General features: G+C 47.0%; 1 protein-coding gene across 1 annotated transcript; it reads left to right on the forward strand.

Moving 5' to 3' along the window:
* Window positions 1-5175: 5175 nt before the first annotated feature.
* LOC139418881 (transmembrane protein 132D-like) lies at window positions 5176-21251 on the forward strand. The gene is made up of 11 exons (XM_071168646.1): window positions 5176-5257; window positions 5487-5710; window positions 5913-6122; window positions 6331-6875; window positions 7477-7629; window positions 7924-8119; window positions 8466-8609; window positions 12935-13137; window positions 14704-14923; window positions 17067-17258; window positions 17545-21251. The coding sequence occupies exons 1-11, from the start codon at window positions 5176-5178 to the stop codon at window positions 18811-18813; spliced, it is 3438 nt and encodes a 1145-aa protein (XP_071024747.1). The 3' UTR covers window positions 18814-21251.
* Window positions 21252-21274: the final 23 nt, after the last annotated feature.

Consider the following 21274-nt stretch of genomic DNA (forward strand, 5'->3'; position numbering starts at 1 on the left):
GGAGAGAGAGAGGGGAGGAGAGGAGAGAGAGAGGAGAGAGGATGGAAAGACAAAAGTATGATCAAGTGAACCTGCTGTGAATCCAGTCACTTTGACACATTAAGTGAGTTCACAAAATACAACACGCATGATAAGCATTAGCAGGCATACAGATATTAACATAGATCTCTCACTCACACACACACACACTGAAATGACTGTACTCAGTGAAGTTCAGTCCGTGTAAATAAAGATGACCACGTTACTAGGATGTAGTAACACCTCACCAACATTCATCTTATACTGCTCGTTCTGATATTTCTTCATTTCTTGTTTTGACCTTTTTTGGGGGGCGTGTGATTATTTGTGTATTCATATTGAAATGTTAAACACTTTACTGCCCTGCCGGAGCTAGAAACATGGGCATTTCGCTGCGCCCGCTTTAACATCTGCTAATATGTGTACGTGACGAATACAATTTGATTTGACCAAGATTTTTTGGGAAATGGTAAGAAAAGAGAGACGGGGAGAAGAAGAGAGAAAGGAAGTCAGCAGAGTAAATGAATAATGCCAGGATGCCGGGTACAAGAAAGGAGGCGGAAGGAAGAAGAAGAAGAGAGAAAGAGATGGGTCCAGGAAGACGGCTGGGAGTGTTTTCCGATTCGACTAGCAATACGAGAATGCTTGGTGAAATGTAATGCTATGGGCTTTACGCTAATCCACCCGTGTCGGGGACATGGGTCGCGTCTCTAATGTCACCCTGTTCTCTATGTAGTGCTCTACTTAGTGCACTGTGTAGGGAATAGGGTGCGATTTGGCGAGCAGGCATTGTCCCTAAGCCCCTTCTGTCGGTGTATTACTGGTGTATCACTGCACAGAAGTGCGGAGAGAGGGATCAAAACTACCCAGAATTAAATGAATATTGCGCCTCTCTCTGAGCCCTCTCCATCTTGTCATCCTCCCCTCTCCCCCTTTAGTTTTTTATCCATCCTCCTCTCATCCAAACATATTTCTAGACAAATGTTCAACACCCACCTCCAGTTTTGTTTGTGTGTACAGTATCTGTGTTCTGTAATGGCTGCCGTCGGAGGACTGTTATGGGGGAATCAGAGGAGTCGCATGAAAACATGGAGTAGTGGGTGTTTATATGGTGGTGGGGAATGCCGGTACTACCATAGTTAGAGAGAGAGGTGGGGGAGATAGAGAGTAGCTCGGGGAGAGAGAGCGAGAGAATGGTGGTGTAGAGAGTGGCGGGGGGAGAGAGAGTGGTGGGGGAGAGAGAAAGAGAGAGAGTAGCGGGGGAGAGAGAGCGAGAGAATGGTGGGGTAGAGAGTGGCGGGGGGAGAGAGAGAGAGTGGCGGGGGAGAGAGTGGTGGGGGGGAGAGAGTGGTGGGGGAGAGGGGGAGAGAGAGAGAGAGAGAGAGAGTAGCGGGGGAGAGAGAGCGAGAGAATGGTGGGGTAGAGAGTGGCGGGGGGAGAGAGAGAGTGGCGGGAGAGAGAGGTGGGGGAGAGAGAGAGAGAGAGTAGCGGGGGAGAGAGAGAGAGTGGTGGGGGAGAGAGAGAGAGAGAGAGAGAGTAGCGGGGGAGAGAGAGCGAGAGAATGGTGGGGTAGAGAGTGGCGGGGGGAGAGAGAGAGAGAGAGAGAGAGAGTAGCGGGGGAGAGAGAGCGAGAGAATGGTGTAGAGAGTGGGGGGGGGAGAGAGAGAGAGTGGCGGGGGGAGAGAGAGAGAGAGAGAGAGAGAGGGAGTAGTGGGGGAGAGAGAGAGAGAATGGTGGTGTAGAGAGTGGCGGGGGGAGAGAGAGAGAGTGGGGGGGAGAGAGAGAGAGAGTAGCAGGGGAGAGAGAGAGAGTGGTGGCGGGGGAGAGAGAGAGAGTAGCGGGGGAGAGAGAGCGAGAGAATGGTGGGATAGAGAGTGGCGGGAGGAGAGAGAGAGAGTGGCGGGGGGAGAGAGAGAGAGTGGTGGGGGAGAGAGAGAGGGGCAGGGGAGAGAGAGAGAGAGGGAGTAGTGGGGGAGAGAGAGAGAGAGAATGGTGGTGTAGAGAGTGGCGGGGGGAGAGAGAGTGGTGGGGGGAGAGAGAGAGAGAGAGAGAGTAGCGGGGGAGAGAGAGCGAGAGAATGGTGGGGTAGAGAGTGGCGGGGGGAGAGAGAGAGTGGCGGGGGAGAGAGTGGTGGGGGGAGAGAGAGAGAGAGAGAGAGAGAGTAGCCGGGGGAGAGAGAGCGAGAGAATGGTGGGGGAGAGAGAGGCGGGGGGAGAGAGAGAGTGGCGGGGGAGAGAGAGAGAGAGAGAGTAGTGTGGGAGAGAGAGAGAGAGAATGGTGGTGTAGAGAGTGGCGGGGGAGAGAGAGAGAGTGGTGGGGGAGAGAGAGAGAGAATGGTGGGATAGAGAGTGGCGGGGGGAGAGAGAGAGTGGCGGGGGAGAGAGAGAGAGAGAGGGAGTAGTGGGGGAGAGAGAGAGAGAGAATGGTGGTGTAGAGAGTGGCGGGGGGAGAGAGAGAGAGTGGTGGGGGAGAGAGAGAGAGAGTAGCAGGGGAGAGAGAGAGAGTGGTGGGGGAGAGAGAGAGAGAATGGTGGGGTAGAGAGTGGCAGGGGGAGAGAGAGAGTGGCGGGGGAGAGAGAGAGAGGGAGTAGTGGGGGAGAGAGAGAGAGAATGGTGGTGTAGAGAGTAGCAGGGGAGAGAGAGCGGGGAGAGAGAGAGAGGGAGTAGTGGGGGAGAGAGAGAGAGAATGGTGGTGTAGAGAGTGGCGGGGGGAGAGAGAGAGAATGGTGGGGGAGAGAGAGAGAGAGTAGCAGGGGAGAGAGAGCGAGAGAATGGTGGTGTAGAGAGTGGCGGGGGGAGAGAGAGAGAGAGTGGTGGGGGGGAGAGAGAGAGAGAGAGAGAGAGAGTAGCAGGGGAGAGAGAGCGAGAGAATGGTGGTGTAGAGAGTGGCGGGGGGAGAGAGAGAGAGTGGTGGGGGAGAGAGAGAGAGAGAGAGTAGCGGGGGAGAGAGAGAGAGTGGTGGGAGAGAGAGAGAGAGAGTAGCGGGGGGGAGAGCGAGAGAATGGTGGGGTAGAGAGTGGCGGGGGGAGAGAGAGAGAGTGGTGGGAGAGAGAGAGAGAGTAGCGGGGGAGAGAGAGAGAGAATGGTGGGGTAGAGAGTGGCGGGGGGAGAGAGAGAGAGTGGCGGGGGAGAGAGTGGTGGGGGAGAGAGAGAGAGAGAGAGAGTAGCGGGGGAGAGAGAGAGAGAATGGTGGGGTAGAGAGTGGCGGGGGGAGAGAGAGAGAGTGAGTGGGGAGGGAGAGAGAGAGAGTAGCGGGGAGAGAGAGAGAGTGGGCGGGGGAGAGAGAGAGTGGGCGGGGGAGAGAGTGGTGGGGGAGAGAGAGAGAGTAGCGGGGGAGAGAGAGCGAGAGAATGGTGGGGGAGAGACTGGTGGGGAGAGAGAGGGAGGGGAGAGAGAGAGTTATGAGGGAGATTGGGATTGGGGGAAAGCGAGGAGGATAGGAGAAGAGGTGGGGGGATAGGCACAGGGAGAAAGGTTTAGTGGGTTCACTTACAGATCTGTCATTTAATCAAACCATGATTATGAAAGGAAATACAGAGGGAGGGAGTTCATATAGGATAGTGAGAGGAAAATACAGAGGGTTAACAAGGGATAGGTTGGATGTGTTGATGACAGAAGCATAGAGAGCCGGATAGAGGGAGAGAAAGAGGCATATCCGTGTTCTGTAGCAAACCCCATCACAGGATCTGCATCCAAAACAGCACCCTATCCCTACATAGTGCACTACTTTTGACCAGAAAATAATTTTGGACACAGTATGGAAGTGTTCATGTCACAGAGAGAGAGAGAGAGAGAGAAAGAAAACATAAAAATATATAAAACAGTCTGGCCACTAGCTGGTAAAAAAAATAAAAGTTGAAAGGGATTTATTTACTTTAAGAGACTGACTGGGTAGAGGAGAGTGGTTTAAACCCCTGATGCACCGCATTTAGAATTAAGCCTCAAAATTATTCAACTATTAAACATGAGCGGCTTAATGCAGCAGATACATAGACCATCTGATGCTGAACAGAGTTGAAATCACTCCGGGACGAGAAGAGAGAGCGAGGGATGGATGGAGAGATAAAGACTGGGGGAAGGGGAGTGCTTAGCTAAAAAATTTTTAAGGTGAATCAATCTTGCAGAGAAAGGGGGGAGTAGGTAAGAAAGAGGGGAGAGGAGGAAGGAGGGGAAGGGAGGGGGAGGGATGCGGTAGAGGGAGAGAGGGATTATTCACCGTTTCAAATGAATAAATCCGTATTGTGTGAATCTGGCACACAGACAGAGAGAGAGAGAGAGGGAGCGAGGGAGGAAAAGAGAGAGCATCACCTCGACAGGACCTAAAGATCAAAGAGATCCACAACAAGAATAGAGGGAAAGAATTCTCAACTGCCGGAAAAGAGGAACAACAATAACTGAATATAAAAATGTGTTTTCATGATCTAGAATCGCTCTGCATTGGACTTGGAATAAGCTTCTCTGCAGTTACAACCACCAGATACCAACCAACTGAAGAAGACTTCACTTTAAAATCAACTTTGGAACAGTGACAGGAGCTGAAGCCCTGAACATGCAATAACAGAACATGAAAGAGAAGTGAACGAACGTGGCATTGGATAAAGAGAAACTCAGCCTGGACACAGGTTCAGAAGAGAAGAGAGAGAGAGAGAGAGAGAGAGAGAGAGAGAGAGAGAGAGAGACGGAAGGGAGTGAAGAGAAAAAAAGAGAAGAGAAGGAAAGCATCAGAGGGTATATTATTTCTGGGTCATCACCCCCCGATGAGAGGACAACACCTGCCTGGTGACTTCTGTTGTTAAGCACAGCCAGGTGGGGACAATAACTACATAACAGAATTATGTCAAATATCATATGTCACGTTTCAGTTTTGATAGTCGTAATTATACGAGGCGCTGTCAGCGCATATGTGGTTCATGTAGTAGCAGGACACTGGTGTCAACCACTAGAGCCTACCGTTTCATAAAGATATTGATGATGTAGGAGCTGCTGGTTTATGAAAGACGGTTTTTGGTGCTCAATGTAAGCCTCCTCCAGGATGCATTTTTTTTTGCATGTGTGTGAACCTGAGCCATCACAACGCCTCTCAACGCCTCAGAGCTGCAAGGGTGTTATGACACTTTTGGGGTTGTGTGGGTTTTTGGGATCCTTCAGGGGCGCAGTGATGGTTGAGCTCAGCTGCCCCGGTGCATTGTGGGGGAGAGAGGGTGTGAAGGTACTCGCGCTCTATTCGCTCCTGGCAGTCGGTGAGTGAGGTTGTTTTTCTTCCAAAAATATATTGCATTGATATATGTTTTTATACGAGTGTATACATACCAAAAATGTAGTTGCTACCTTTTTCATGTGTTTAAAATAACTGATATTTGTGATTTACAATTGATGTGAAATTGATGTGAAATATACCAGAGAGAAGAGATACAAACATATCAATATTTCCCTCTCCTTTTCTGTCGATCTCTTTCTCTCATCCACCAGTACACACATCCCATGCCCAGCCTCCCCTCCCTCTCTCCCTCCCGGCCAAAATCGTTGTCCCCCCTCCCTGGCACTCTCTGCCCCTGTTGCAGGCTGATCTGGGCTCACTGTTCTCCAACTCCAGCCCCTTCGCCTTCTCCCAGTCCCTGCTCATGGTGCCTCCGGCTGGGGAAGCCTCCAAAGCGGGGGTCCGGGCTTCATTCGGGCCTTACTCTGTCAGCCAGGTAAATCAATTGGGATTGTGCTCCTTGACAGTCAGCAGAATGCTGTAGATCTCTGCTTATACATTTAGAGAATTAGTTCCATAGATTTTGTAGTATTCCTGTGTCCTAAGAAGTAGCAGGATAATATGCAACGCAGAGATCTTCCTCTAACCCTCTCTCAGTCAGTGTAACCTGCTCTCGCTCTCCTTCTCTCACTCCTCAGCTGGTCTCTGGGCCCATCCTCCCCCTCTCCCCTCCTCTGTCTGCGTCTCTCCTCTCTAAACACGTGGAGCGAGAGATGGATGAAGGAGGAAAGGAGAGGTACAGGGTGCGGGTGTTGTTCCACGTACGAGGGGACACCAGCAGGGGGAGCTGTATCACCCTCCACGCCTTCAAAGAGACCGAGGAGCAGAAGGCTTCGTGTGTCACACAGGTGTGTGCGTGCGTCCGGGCCCACACTATATTCAGCCAAAGACTGAGACCGGACTAAACGTTTTCTTTGGAACTCTAGCGGGACTCTGAATGATGGATATGTCGTGTTGTGTGTTTGTTACACTGGCCAACACACTGAAATGTTCTGTTCGATATAACGTGTGACACCAATCCCTCTCTTACATCCATTTCTCCTCTCTCCTTCCCAGCCTCCATTGGGTCTGTGTGTGGTGACCCTGGCCCTACCTAAGGACTGGTTTGAGGCGGACCAGACCAGCCAGCCCTACCTCGGCCCCAACCAGCGTGCCAGACACACACACCGACACCGCAGCCGTAATCGGGGACGACGGCACGAGGGTGTTGTCGTCGGTGGAGCTGGCGGCCTCCCCTTCCCAGGCGCCCTCAGATACAGCCCCACCCACACTGGAGACCGCATCCAGTTGTACTACTCATTGTTCGGCACAGCGTCCAACATCAAACTAGCACCCCCTAGTTGTGTGGAAGACAAATTACCACAGTCTCAGAGACAGTTGATTTATATAGGAGCTGTGACTCTGAGGGAGTACAATAAGGGGAAAGAGGCCAACAGGACCAAAGAGGAAATAGACTGTTGCAATGGACAGGAAGAGGAGGAGCTACGGTTGGATTCCAACGTGCTGATTCGCTATCGCAGGGGACCGGTCCGCACGGGACAGCCAATAGGGATTTCTGTGAACCTGAGGGCCAATTTCAGTGCAGAGTTTGTTGTTATCCGGTAAGTCTTTTGTTACGTGATGCTCTGTGACGTAAGTGATAATCCAGCAAATTGAAAAGGGAGACCTGATGACGACCTAAACACATATAGGAACACAGCAGTGTGCAGGTTCCTCTCTTTCACTGATAAATACTGTATTCATATTTCAATATCAAACCATTTCTCTCACTACCACTGTATCTGTCTAGTATGAATAGTATGTATACAGTATGTAGTACATGTACATTGGGGCCGGCAGATCGCCTAGCGGTTAGAGAGGAGAGCCGGAGGGTTGCCACTTCGAATCTGTCAGGAAGTGAGCTGGCAACCAGAGGGTTGATATCAAATCCTAGATGCCATTGTCTACCGTTGTGCCCACGTAACACCCCACAACAGCAGCTCCCGGGGCGCCTAGTGTGTCACCCCCCCCCCCCGCTCCTCTCCAGAACCTGTACATGTGTGTGTATGTGTCTTTCAGAGGGGTTGGGTTAAAAGCAAAGCGGAAGTCAAATTGTGGTTGAACAATAAAGTGATCTTAATTTCCATTTTAGTCATTTCCCAGACGCCCTTATTCAGAGTGACAAACAGTAAGTCACACTATATCTGTATGTATCTCTTCCAGACTGAAGGTGAAGAAAGGCCTTTTGTCTCTGGTTGCCCAGCGCTCTCTGAACTCTGACCTCTGGGTTGTGAACCTGGAGAAAACGCAGGGCTCCAAACATGACGTCATCTCCATCATCTGCCACAAACTGGCGGGACACATGGACAGTGACAGGTATTACTTCATCATATATATTACTGTACAATATTACTCAGGTACAATATTACCTCAGAGAAGGAACGTATTCAATTTAACCGGTTTGTGACTTGACACATTATCAAAATGGCATGCATGTGATACCACATATGTGAGAGAATATTACTCTATTGAATATTCCAACACGTGATTTTTTTCCATCAAATGGCTTTTTCCTTATCCTCCCCACTCTTCTCCCTACTCTCGCTCTCTCTCCTCACCCCTTTCCCTCCGCTTTCTCCTGTCGCCGTCCTCCCGCCTCCTCTCCCTCAGTCCCGCTGCTCTGCAGCAGGTTGCCTGTCTGTCAGTGGACGGCTTGCGAAGGAGTTTCGGGGTTGCCATGACTGTGTCGGCCAGCTGGTGGGTGGAGTACTCAGGCCGTAATAACCCTCCGACACCACGCGGCGGAGTAGTGAGCAGCTTCTCCTTCACTGACAGAGAGATAGCGGGCATCTCTCCCATAACTGAGGTAGGTAAGAATTTTATTAAATCAGGGCCAGTTTCCCCGGGGACACAGAATCGTCCATTGAACATGCCTCTTAGTTCCAAATACTCTTAGTCAGGAAAAATAACCGTGCATCTTAGTCCATAACTCTTAGGAAGGGAAATTGGCCCACGGTGTATTTGCTTCTTAATGTTACATAATCTGTATGTACTATGCAGTAGAATAAAGGACCATGCGATAGCCACAACACATCTCCATACATCTACGGTCCCTTAGTGTTTCGGTGAAACTGTTTCTGCCTTTAAAAAGCTCTGTGTGTTTATTCCTAAATAAGGCCAATAAAACTGAACTTGTTGTCATCAACACACAGAGTGGCATGATCATCAACACGGCCATCTTGACCAGCGAGCCCGTGTCACTTCCTGTCATTGTGCTGGCAGTGGGGCATGATGGGAAGGTGTCTGATATCACCGCGGCGGTGAGGTGTCAGTCGTCCAACGATGATATCATCAAGGTAACCAGACACGACTGTACATACTGTATACGCACACAGCAGTGGAAAGCAGCTGTTTTACGGGTTCCTGAACAATTCTGCTATTTTGTGAGTTTTTTTTATGCTGATATTAACCGCCATTATTTCCTATGACAAAAAAACAGCTTCTGGACAACAGAACAGCAATCACTAACCTCGATTTGAATGACAATTTCTACTTCCGCCAGTTGGCACCTCTGGATGTCGGTACCTCTGGACCAAGCCATAATCCCTGGGACTCAAAAGAGGAAGAGAGAGGCAAACAAGAGAGGCAAACGAGCCGGCATCCTGATGAGACTGCGTTGGCGAGCAGATAAACCGCCTCTACCCTCTGTTCTATTGGCAAATGTAAAATCACTGGAGAACCAACTGGATTAGCTCCGTTTGAGACTATCCTATCAACAGGACCTGAACGACTGTAATAAGATGGGTGTGTTTTCTTGTTAACGACAGCTAGTGCGCAATCTCTAATGTTAAGGAAATCGCGAGTTTTTGCTCGCCTGAGTTAGAATACCTCATGATAAGCTGCAGACCATACTTTTTACCAGTGGTGTAAAGTACTTAAGTAAAAATACTTGAAAGTACTACTTAAGTAGTTATTTTTGACAACTTTTACTTTTACTTCATTACATTCCAGATAGCCAAAATGTTTAGCAGGACAGGGAAATATTCTAATTCACACACTTATCAAGAGAACATTCCTGGTCACCCCTACTGCCTCTGATCTGGCGGACTCACAAAACACATACTTCGTTTGTAAATGATGTCTGAGTGTTGGAGCGTGCCCCTGGCTATCCACTAATGTAAAAAATATATGCTTTTACTTTTGATACTTGAGTAAAAGTATAAAAGTATTTGGTTTTTAAAAAACTTAAGTATCAAAAGTAAATGTAATTGCTCAAATATACTTAAGTAGGATTTTACTGGGTGACTTTCTCTTTTCATTTTCTATTAAGGTATCGTGACTTTTACTCAAGTATGACAAGTAGGTACTTTTTCCACCACTGCTATTTACCAAGAGAGTTCACATCTATATTTTTCCCTAGCTGTTTATCTACCACCACAAACCGATGCCGTCACTAAGTTCGTACTCAACGAGCTGTATAGGGCCATAAACAAACAAGAAAATGCACATCCAAAGGCGGCGCATATGAGATGCTGGTGATTTTAATACACGGAAACTAAAATCTGTTCTACCTCATTTTTACAGGTGTGTCACTGTGCAAGTAGAGGCGACAAAACTCTTGTTCACCTTTACTCCTCACGCAGAAACGCATACAAGGCTCTCCCGCCATAGATTACAGGCAATATCTGCTCTGAGATTTAAAAAACTAGAGCTGCCGCTTTCAAGGAGCGGGACATTAATCTGGACGTTTTACAAAAAATCCTGCTATGATCTCCAACGAGCCATCAAACAGGCAAAGCGTCAATATAGGACTAAGATTGAATCCTACTACCCCGGCTCTGACGGTTGTTGTATGTGGCAGGGCTTGCAAACTATCACAGAAAACCCTGCAGAAAACCCTGCTGCGAGCTGCCCAGTGACGCAAACCTACCGTACAAGCTAAATGCCTTCTATGCTCGCTTTCGAGACAAGCAACACTGAACCATGCAACACTGAAAGGCTGGTCATGGCTCACATCAGCACCATCATCTCTGATACCCTGGACCCACTCCAACTCACATACCGCCCCAACAGATCCACAGATGACACAATCTCTTTTGCACTCCACACTGCCCTTTCCCACCTGGATAAGAGGAACACCTGAGAATGCTGCTCATCGACTACAGCTCAGCGTTCAACAACAAAGTGCCCTCCAAGATCATCACTAGGCTCAGGACCCTGGGACTGAAATGACTCCAACGCCATCATTAAGTTTTCAGATGAAGATGAGACAACTTATAGGGAGGTCAGCACAGTGCCAGGATAACAACCTTTCCCTCAACGTCAGCTAGACAAAGGAGCTGATCGTGGAATACAGGAAACGGAGGGCCAAGCACCCATCCACATCGACGGGGCTGTAGTGGAGCGGGTCAAGAACTTCAAGTTCCTCGGCGTCCACATCATTAAGGAATTAACATGTTCCACGCACATCAACACAGTCATGAAGAAAGCACGACAATGCCTCTTCACCCTCAGGAGGCTGAAAAGATTTGGCATGGGGCCTCAGGTCCTCTAAAAGTTATATAGCTGCACCATTGAGAGTATCTTGACTGGCTTCATCACCGTTTTATAAGGCAACTGCTTGGTATCCGACCGCAAAGCTCTACAGAGGGTAATGCATACAACCCAGTCTATCACTGGGGCCGAGCTTCCTGCCACCCAGAACCTCTATACCAGGCGGTGTCAAAGGAAGGCCCCAGAAATTGTCAAAGACTCCAGCCACCCAAGTCATAGACTGTTCTCTCTGCTACTGCACGGCAGGCGGTACCGATGAACCAAGTAGGGAACCAACAGGACCCTTTACAGCTTCTACCCCAACCAAAAAGACTGCTAAATAGTTAACCAAATAGCAACCCGGACTATCTGCATTGACCCCACTTTTGCACTAACTCTTTTGAGTTACACATATGTGGCTGCTAATGTTTATTATCTATCCTTTTGCCTAGTCACTTTACCCCTACCTACATGTACATATCTACCTCAATTAAGACAAGTTATCGTTACTCATTAGCTGTGTTCCCCATACTAACTGTGTTCCCCATACACATACTAACATACTGTATACTACATACATAATGAGTATATACTACATAGTGTAACGACCCTGAGTTTATATGCGCGTAAATCGACTCTGCCGCACGAGCATGCTTTTGCGGCAGTCGATAGCTCGCTGGACTTCGGCTAGAAGGTCGAGGGTTCGAGGCTCCCTGCTTGTTTTATTACAATAATATTAGTTCGTGACCGTATACTGTAAACGAACAGTATGCTTTCAGTTGAGCGTACTAGCTCTTCTCATGTCTACCGGAATTTGATGCTGTTACTATGCAACCTCTTGCTAGCTTGTTAGCATAACAAATGACTAGTTAGACATTTTACGACTTTGGGTGTGATCTTAAATTCAACCCGGAATGCCAGAATGCACTCTTAAATTCGGAGCGTTGTCAGATTGTCCGTTTGTAAATTCAGAGCGTTTCGCTCTCGGAGCGTTCAGAGCGCACACTGGACGTTCAGGACGAGGAGTAGGGTTGATTTGAGCGTTCTGACCTTACAGTGGCTGTCAAGCACCCAAGCTAACGTTGGCTGGCTTGCTAGCTGTTTCCAGACACAAATGACACCACTCTGGCCATTTTACGCGGCCTAGCTGGTTATCCAGAGCGTTGGTGGCTGTAACTGTGCTGCTTGCAACAATTTAAATACGCTTTTTTTTGCCGCCATTTACTGACACCGGCCATATTCAACTCGTGTTGAGCGTTGGTAAATTCAATATTCTGCGCTCTGGTACACTCAGACGAGAGTAACGTTACCCTGATATCTGTTATCGGAGTAACGTTAGATAAGCCAGAGCAAATTTATGAAAGCACCCGAATGTCCATTAAGAATGCACAACGACTATACCATTTAGCTAAACTAAGAATTACGGGAATAATCAAGTCAAAAAACATTGGGTAGTGAGGTAGATAGCCTATAGTTAATATACTGGCAATTTTGAAGTATACGTAGCCAACTAACGTTAGCGTATTATTACAGCAGTCTGTCCCTATGTGGTTCGTAAGGACAGCGTAGGTAAAAAAAAATGTCAGCCAATTTAACGTGTAAGGTAACTTATTTGAAAAGAAATTACTTTATTACATTTTCTTAACATTTGTCATAATTAATCAAAACAATGAATTTGAATCCGCTCTCGTTATACTTTGACTGCATATTTTCTGCCATTTTCTTAAAATCTAGAAACCACATCCACTTCCTGAAGAATTGCATTATGAGGCCTAAAGTACGGAAATCTATACTTCATATTTTGCCAAATGTAGTACAACATCCAGGAACTTTTGGCATAATAACTATATCCAGACTATGAACAGTAAGCATACGATATACTTAATACACGTCACAAATAGTACGGGTAGTATGATTATTTCAAATAGTTGTGTATTGTATGCTTGTGTATTTATTCCTCTTGTTATTACTTTTATATTTTTCTCTGCATTGTTGGGAAAGGGCCCGTACGTAAGCGTTTCACTGTTAGTGTACACCTGTTGTTTTACTAAGCATGTGACAAATAAAATGTTATTTGTTTGGATTGATTTGACCCACAAGCACACACAATCCTCCACTCCCTTTATCACCCTCTGTTTTGATTCAACAGGTGTCAAGCGATTGCTCAACCCTCTTCGTCGACGGAAGTGAATCAGGGGTGGGCAGCACCTGCGTAGGGGTGGAGTTTCTCCTGGGCACGCTCAGTGGTTCCCTATGTCTGTCGGTGTGGGCTCCTGTCGTCCCGCTGCGCGTCTCACTGTCCGATAACGAGCTGAGCGCCATCGATGGCTGGAACCACTACACGGAGAACGGGTGAGTCCCTGTGCGTGCGTGCGTCGAGAGAAAGATGAAGACACACTGAGCAGGAATGACATAAAGCAGGATTAGACATGGCCATGTCATTAACATCAAGATTCCTAAAGTAGTTGATAGAATTATGGGGAATGGAACAGTTAGAACTTCCATTTGTATGTGTTTTTATTTAACCTTTATCTAGGCAAGTCAATTAAAGAACAAATCTTTTTTTACAATGATGGCCTGGCAATCTGTTCCCAGTTCACCTCCTGGTCTCCTTTTAGCATCATCTCCTTTCCTATTCCATCTTTATCTATCTCAAGACAGAGCAGGAGGTTGAAACACCAAACCAGGAAAGCCCAGTGGTGGAAAGAGTACTCAATTTTCATACTTGAGTAAAAGTAGAGATACCTTAATAGAAAATGACAAGTGTAAAAGTCTAAAAGTATTTGCTTTTAAATATACTTAAGTATCAAACTAAATGTAATTGCTAAAATATACTGATGTATCAAAAGTGAAAGCACAAATAATAAAGAATTCCTGATATTAAGTAAAACAGACAGCACAATTGTATTTTTTTTATTTACGCATAGCCAGGGTCACACCAACACTCAGACATCATTTAAAAACAACGCATTTGTGTTTAGTGAGTCCGCCAGATCAGAGGCAGTAGGGATGACCAGGGATGTTCTCTTGATAAGTGGGCAAATTGGACCATTTTCTGTCCTGCTAAGCATTCGAAATGTAACAAGTACTTTTGCGTGTCAGGGAAAATGTATGGAGTAAAAAGTACAGCGTTTTCTTTAGGAATGTAGTGAAATAAAAGTAGTCCAAAATATAAATAGTAAAGAAAAGTACAGATACCCCAAAAAACGACATAAGTAGTACTTTAAAGTATTTTTACTTAAGTACTTTACATCACTGGGAATGTCTGGTAGAACATGTAGGTAGGGCTGTGTCCCACTTGGCACGCTATTCCCTATATAGTGCACTACTTTTGACCAGAGCCATATGGACCCTTGTCAAAAGTAGTGCACTATATAGGGATTAAGGTGTGATTTGACACAAACCCAAGGTCTACTGCCAAAAAGCATCATTCACCATACAAACACTACAGGCAAACAGCTGGTAGAAGAGACTACTAATTCCCTAACCCAGTGCCTTAAAATAGGCTCTCTGCATTATCCAGCTCTTATTCCTAGATGGCACATACTCAAAAACTCAAACACAAACATTATGACTTGGCGTCAATTCCATTTAAATTCCAGTCAATTCAGAAAGTACACCACAATTCCAATTCCAATTATCTTCGATGATTTTCATGAGGAAAAATGGGAATTTGAATTGGAGTTTGTTTTACTTTTTGAATTGACTGGAATTGAAATGGAATTTACCCCAACCTTCAACATATTTAAGCTTATGTCTCCATTTCTGGTTTTGCCCAGCTTCTATGCCACATTCAGATGTGCATAAAATCTCTCTTTCCTCATCCATCCATCCTTCTCTCTCTACCCCCACCCCCTCTCTCATACCCCCATCTCATACCTCTCTTTTCCTCCCTCCCTTTCTTTCCCTGCTCCCCAGCTGTTCTCCAGTGTATCAGAGGTCCACGGTTCAGGTTCTGACCCAGTTCAGTGCTCAGGGGGGCCAGGGGCAGCTGACCTACCTGCTGGGCTCCTCTGATTGGTTTGTGGATGCCACGGAGATGGTCCGTAATTGGCTGAGGGTAGAGAATCCACGCGTGGCGGTCCTCGACAAGCAGAGCAATCTGATTGGTCTACACCCGGGGAAAACTTCAGTTCGTGTGAGTACCATAAATGTCCTCTCACTGTCAACTGTGTTTTTTGTTTTGTTTTACCCCCTAATTTCGTGGTGTCCAATTGTTAGTAGTTACTATCTTGTCTCATCGCTACAACTCCCGTACGGGCTCGGGAGAGACGAAGGTCGAAAGTCATGCGTCCTCCGATACACAACCCAACCAAGCCGCACTGCTTCTTAACACGGCACGCATCCAACCCGGAAGCCAGCCGCACCAATGTGTTGGAGGAAACACCGTGCACCTGGCGACCTGGTTAGCTCGCACTGCGCCCGGCCCGCCACAGGAGTCGCTAGTGCGCGATGAGACAAGGATATCCCTACCGGCCAAACCCTCCCTAATCCGGACAACGCTATGCCAATTGTGCGTCACCCCATGGACCCCCCGGTCGCGACCGGCTGAGACAGAGTCTCTGATGGCACAGCTAGCACTGCGATGCAGTGCCCTAGACCACTGCGCCACCCGGGAGGCCCTACTGTCAACTTTGTTTATTTTCAGCAAACTTAACAGGTGTAAATATTTGTATGAACATAACAAGATTCAACAACTGAGACATAAACTGAACAAGTTCCACAGACATGTGACTAACAGAAATTGAATAATGTGTCCCTGAACAAAGGGGGGGTCAAAATCAAAAGCAACAGTCAGTATCCGGTGTGGCCACCAGCTGCATTAAGTACTGCAGTGCATCTCTTTATGTACTGCACCAGATTTGCCCGTTCTTGCTGTGAGATGTTACCCCACTCTTCCACCAAGGCACCTGCAAATTCCCTCACCCTCCGATCCAACACCCTCCGATCCAACAGGTCCCAGACGTGCTCAATGGGATTGAGATCCGGGCTCTTCGCTGGTCATGGCAGAACACTGACATTCCTGTCTAGCATGAAATCGCTCACAGAACGAGCAGTATGGCTGGTGGCACTGTCATGCTGGAGGGTCATGTCAGGATGAGCCTGCAGGAAGGGTACCACATGAGGGAGGAGGATGTCTTCCCTGTAACGCACAGCGTTGAGATTGCCTGCAATGACAACAAGCTCAGTCCGATGATGCTGTGACACACCGCCCCAGACCATGACGGACCCTCCACCTCCAAATAGATCCCGCTCCAGAGTACAGGCCTTGGTGGAACGCTCATTCCTTCGAAGATAAACGCAAATCCGACCATCACCCCTGGTGAGACAAAACCGTGACTCGTCAGTAAAGAGCACTTTTTGCCAGTCCTGTCTGGTCCAGCAACGGTGGGGTTGTGCCCATAGGCGACGTTGTTGCCGGTGATGTCTGGTGAGGACCTACCTTACAACAAACCTACAAGCCCTCAGTCCAGCCTCTCTCAGCCTATTGCGGACAGCCTGAGCACTGATGGAAGGATTGTGTGTTCCTGGTGTAACTCGGGCAGTTGTTGTCGCCACCCTGTACCTGTCCGGCAGGTGTGATGTTCGGATGTACTGATCCTGTGCAGGTGTTGTTACACATGGTCTGCCACTGCGAGGACGATCAGCTGTCCGTCCTGTCTCCCTGTAGCGCTGTCTTAGGCGTCTCACAGTACGGACATTGCAATTTATTGCCCTGGCCACATCTGCAGTCCTCATGCCTCCTTGCAGCATGCCTAAGGCACGTTCACGTAGATAAGCAGGGACCCTGGGCATCTTTCTTTTGGTGTTTTTCAGAGTCAGTAGAAAGGCCTCTTTAGTGTCCTAAGTTTTCATAACTGTGACCTTAATTGCCTACCGTCTGTAAGCCGTTAGTGTCCTAACGACTGTGCATATTCATTAATTGTTTATGGTTCATTGAACAAGCATGGGAAACACTGTTTAAACCCTTTACAATGAAGATCTTTGAAGTTATTTGGATTTTTACAAATTATCTTTGAAAGACATGGTCCTGAAAAAGGGACGTTTCTTTTTTTGCTGAGTTTATAATACGAACAAGTAATATGATGTTGTATTTTGAATAGCATGGTGAATTTTAGTTGAGGGATGGTCATTACCAAAGTTGAGATCTGACCAAATGGGAGTAGATCACATGAGACTAGGAGTCAGATTTCCAATATATTTATTACCTATGGAAAGTAAACTTGAACAAGATACAAACAGCCAGTACCTTTTATTGACACCCCTCTCTTGTCTCTCAGGTCATATCAAGCCAATGGGACGGTGTGCTGGGTAGCTGTGATGTCACTGTGAACTCTGAACCCGTGAACCCTGGTGACCTCTCAGTGCAGGTTGTGGGAGGACTCGGTATGTCAATCAAAGCAAGCCCTGCCCACCCTGCTGTTGTCACAGCAACAGTGACCGCATACAACATTCTCTACAACCATGGGCAGGTGAGTTCTGTGCTTTTCTTGACCCACTAACTTCACTAAAACGTTTTACTTTTACATAACAGTAACTTCAGTGGGACGTTTTTTATATTCAGTGGTAGGACATTTGTGCTTCAGTATAGCATGACACTGAACATTTCTCTTTCTCTCTCACCCTCTCGCTCTGCTTCTCTCTCTCTCTCCCTCCCCGATCCTTCTCTCTCCCCTCTTGCTGCTTCTCTCTCGCTCTCTCCCTCCCCCTTCTCTCTCTCCATTGTCCTTCTATCTCACCCCTCTCTCTCTCCACCAGGAAGCGTCCATCAGTGTCTGGCTCCAGTTCAGTGATGATAGCGCCACTTTGCTCTCCGCCTTCAGCCGTGGTACCTTCGCCCTGCGCCTCTCCTCATTGGCAGAGACCGTGGTCACCGTGACGCCCGGCCCGTCGCTGCGCGTCGTAGCCCAGGGCGAAGGGGGCGGGCCTTTACTGAAAGCAGAACTCCTGGTCACCACCTGCAAGCCAATGGCGAATTCCGTCGATGGGGACCTGGCCAATCCGAAGGAAGGAAGCGGGACCAGGAGGCTGGCTAAAGGATCTGGTTGGATCAGGGTGAACCTGGACTCTGACCTTCGTCCAATGGGGAGCGAGGAGGCGAACTTGGACCTGCTCAACATTTCGGACATGTTGATGGAGTCATCTGACAGGGATGTTCAGTACAGCAACTTCCCGGACAATGACATCATCATAGGGAACGTCACTGCCGTCAGCGGCGACGACTACTACGACAAGGCCGGCGATGGGATGATCGCCAGGAACGACCTGGAGAGAGCGGTGTTGACCCCGAATCACGAAGAGAGCGCGGTGTACTTCTCTCCCGGGGTGGAGCGAGAGAGGGAGGAGAAACTGGAGGATAAAGAGATGGAGGTGGGTTTCGGGGCAGTTCTCTCCCTCCTCTGCCTCGCCGCACTCCTCTTCCTGGTGAATTGTCTGCCCTGCGCTTTGAGGGAGAGGAGGAAGAGGAAGGACATGAACGTGGAGGGGGTGGAGGGAGTGGTGGAGGAAGAGTGGGAAGAAGGAGAAGAGGAGACAAAGGAGGAGGAGGAGGCAAAGGAGGTTGCAGAAAAGAACGAGAAAATAACATCATACCCCAGGGTAATATCACTTCATGAGACTACTACAGACGAGAACGAGAAAATAACATCATACCCCAGGGTAATATCACTTCATGAGACTACTACAGACGAGAACGAGAAAATAACATCATACCCCAGGGTAATATCACTTCATGAGACTACTACAGACGAGAACGAGAAAATAACATCATACCCCAGGGTAATATCACTTCATGAGACTACTACAGACGAGAACGAGAAAATAACATCATACCCCAGGGTAATATCACTTCATGAGACTACTACAGACGAGAACGAGAAAATAACATCATACCCCAGGGTAATATCACTTCATGAGACTACTACAGACGAGAACGAGAAAATAACATCATACCCCAGGGTAATATCACTTCATGAGACTACTACAGACGAGAACGAGGGGCAGTCAGATCAGAGCATGGACCATTAAGGCTGCATCCGAATAGGCACCCTAATCCCTTTTAAGGGCCCTGGTCAAAAGTAGTGTACTATGTAGGGAATACGGTGCCCTTTTATTCAGGAGAGAAAGGTTGTTGATAAAAATCAACATTCTTAGGACAATTGACTATATATTCCTGTCACTGTGTCACCAACAATGTTTCTTAATGTCTTACAAGGTCGTCTTTGTATAGGCTAGTCTTTTTCTCAGTTGTTTCTTTCTGAATGTTTGTCTATCACACATACACACTAACTATCCATCAAATATGTGTGCAGAAACGATGCACTTACACGACTGTACATTCTGTCATATTTCTTCTATTGGTATTATTTCACATTCATCCATGTACAATTTGCCGTCATATCTTTTCGATTTTAGGACTCAATGCAATCCGTATCCGCTGAAGTTCACCGCTATATTACAATTGAATTTTAAAGGCAATGTTCCCACGTTCGCAGAGACTGAATTCACTCACGGTAAACGCTGAAAATGTCGGCTCAATTGGAACTGACCTTTACATTTCGAGCACGCTGTAGCGCTGAACTTCGGCGATGTGGATTGAATCAAGACCTTAGGCCTATTGACGGAATAGTATAGGGGTTGAAAAATCCTGGTAATTTTCCCATAATTCCCTGCCGAGCTGACTCCCAGTTGGACGATTCCCACATGGTTATTCCCTCTTGATTCCAGAGATTCTCCAACTGGGATTTTTGTAAGAACTGTGAATTTAGGGCAAGTTACCGTGATTTGCAACCCTAGTCCTGCACATTCTAGTCTTCTGGTTGATCTCCTAATCAACCAAGCGGAAAACCCACTTGTAAATAGACATTATAGAATAACTCATGTGAAACATGTTATTCCCCTGCTTGGCAAAGGTTGTCAACGAATTGAAAATTATTTCCTAACAATTTAAATATCTCTTTTTGTATTTGATTTAGTGATAATTAGGAATAAGTTTGATTACTTGATCAACTTTTTAATGTTTTTTTTAATCTGGTCTAATTTATCAGTCAATCTGTCCAGAGTTTGTGTTTGTATACTGATGTGATTGTGCCTAGAGATATTTTGTCTGATCTGACCAGACCTCCAGCTCTGTGTCTGGAGGAGAGCGGTCTGGCCCATATGGCTGGCCAAGAGCTGTCATGTATCCCGCTACCTCCAATTGATGCTGAATGACACAGAGCACTCGGTTCCTGGCAGTCTTCTCCAGCTAGTTCGACCCCATGCCTGTTGTCTGCCTCAAGCTTCAGTCTCCAGGTGTTTCTTGGACTATGGTCCTGACCAGTAGAGGTCACAAACAACAGTGCTATTTCCCACTCCCATGTTGTCACCTAGTGTGAATTAAGGAGTGGCTCAAATGTAAGGCTTTCACCTCATATGCGTGGAGTTGTAGGTTGGATCCCAGGTAGAGCCTGTGGTTGTGTTGACACTCATGATTGATGGACTGTGACAACTAATGAGGGTTTCATATTTGAGGTTCCCCTTCCTGTGAACACCAGTGGTGATGGGGGGGGGGGAAACTTCTGGAAAGAGTAGAAACTTAGACACTTTTTTAAAACACTACTTTTTCCTTGGGTTTCCCTTCATAACCGCTGCTGGGGACTGTTCTGGAACCACAGGGGGAATCCCAGGATTTAACCGCCCCCGCTTATTCCATGCTTTCAGCCGACGCACCAATCCCCAATCTCTGTTTTGTTTTAACACCCCCTCCCCACTTTCCTCAGGCAGCCAGCGCCCCCACTCTGAACCCACTCCATGCTGGCATACTATCAGTGTTGGGAAAAGTACTCAATTGTCATACTTGAGTAAAAGTAAAGATACCTTAATAGAAAATGACTCGAGTAAAAGTCACCCAGTAAATTAGTACTTGAGTAAAAGTCTAAAAGTATTTGTTTTTTAAATATTCTTAAGTGCCAAAACTATCAATGAGATCAAATTCCTTATATTAAATGTTGTGGAAATTCAACACAGGGACACTCAAAGTCAATATTAAATAAACCACTCTTTAATTGTCAGCAAGCTGGAGAGGTCACAGTCAAACTTATATGCACTTTAAAATCTAATTAGTAACTGATCCAAGCACAGGCAGGGACCAAGCATTATTTATGACAAAAATATGAACATTTTAGACTTTTACTCAAGTATCAAAAGTAAAAGCATATATTTTTTACATTAGCGGATAGCCAGGGGCACGCTCCAACACTCAGACATCATTTACAAACGAAGTATGTGTTTAGTGAGTCCGCCAGATCAGAGACAGTAGGGGTGACCAGGGATGTTCTCTTGATAAGTGTGTGAACTGGACCATTTTCCTGTCCTGCTAAGCGTTCAAAATGTAACGAGTACTTTTGGGTGTCAGGGAAAATGTAGAGTAAAAAAGTACATCATTTTCCTTTAGGAATGTAAATAGTAAAAGTACAGATACTCAACAAACAAAAAACACTCAAGTATT

Source organism: Oncorhynchus clarkii, chromosome 10, assembly GCF_045791955.1.
Source record: "Oncorhynchus clarkii lewisi isolate Uvic-CL-2024 chromosome 10, UVic_Ocla_1.0, whole genome shotgun sequence".
In the NCBI taxonomy this organism is placed as follows: domain Eukaryota; kingdom Metazoa; phylum Chordata; class Actinopteri; order Salmoniformes; family Salmonidae; genus Oncorhynchus; species Oncorhynchus clarkii.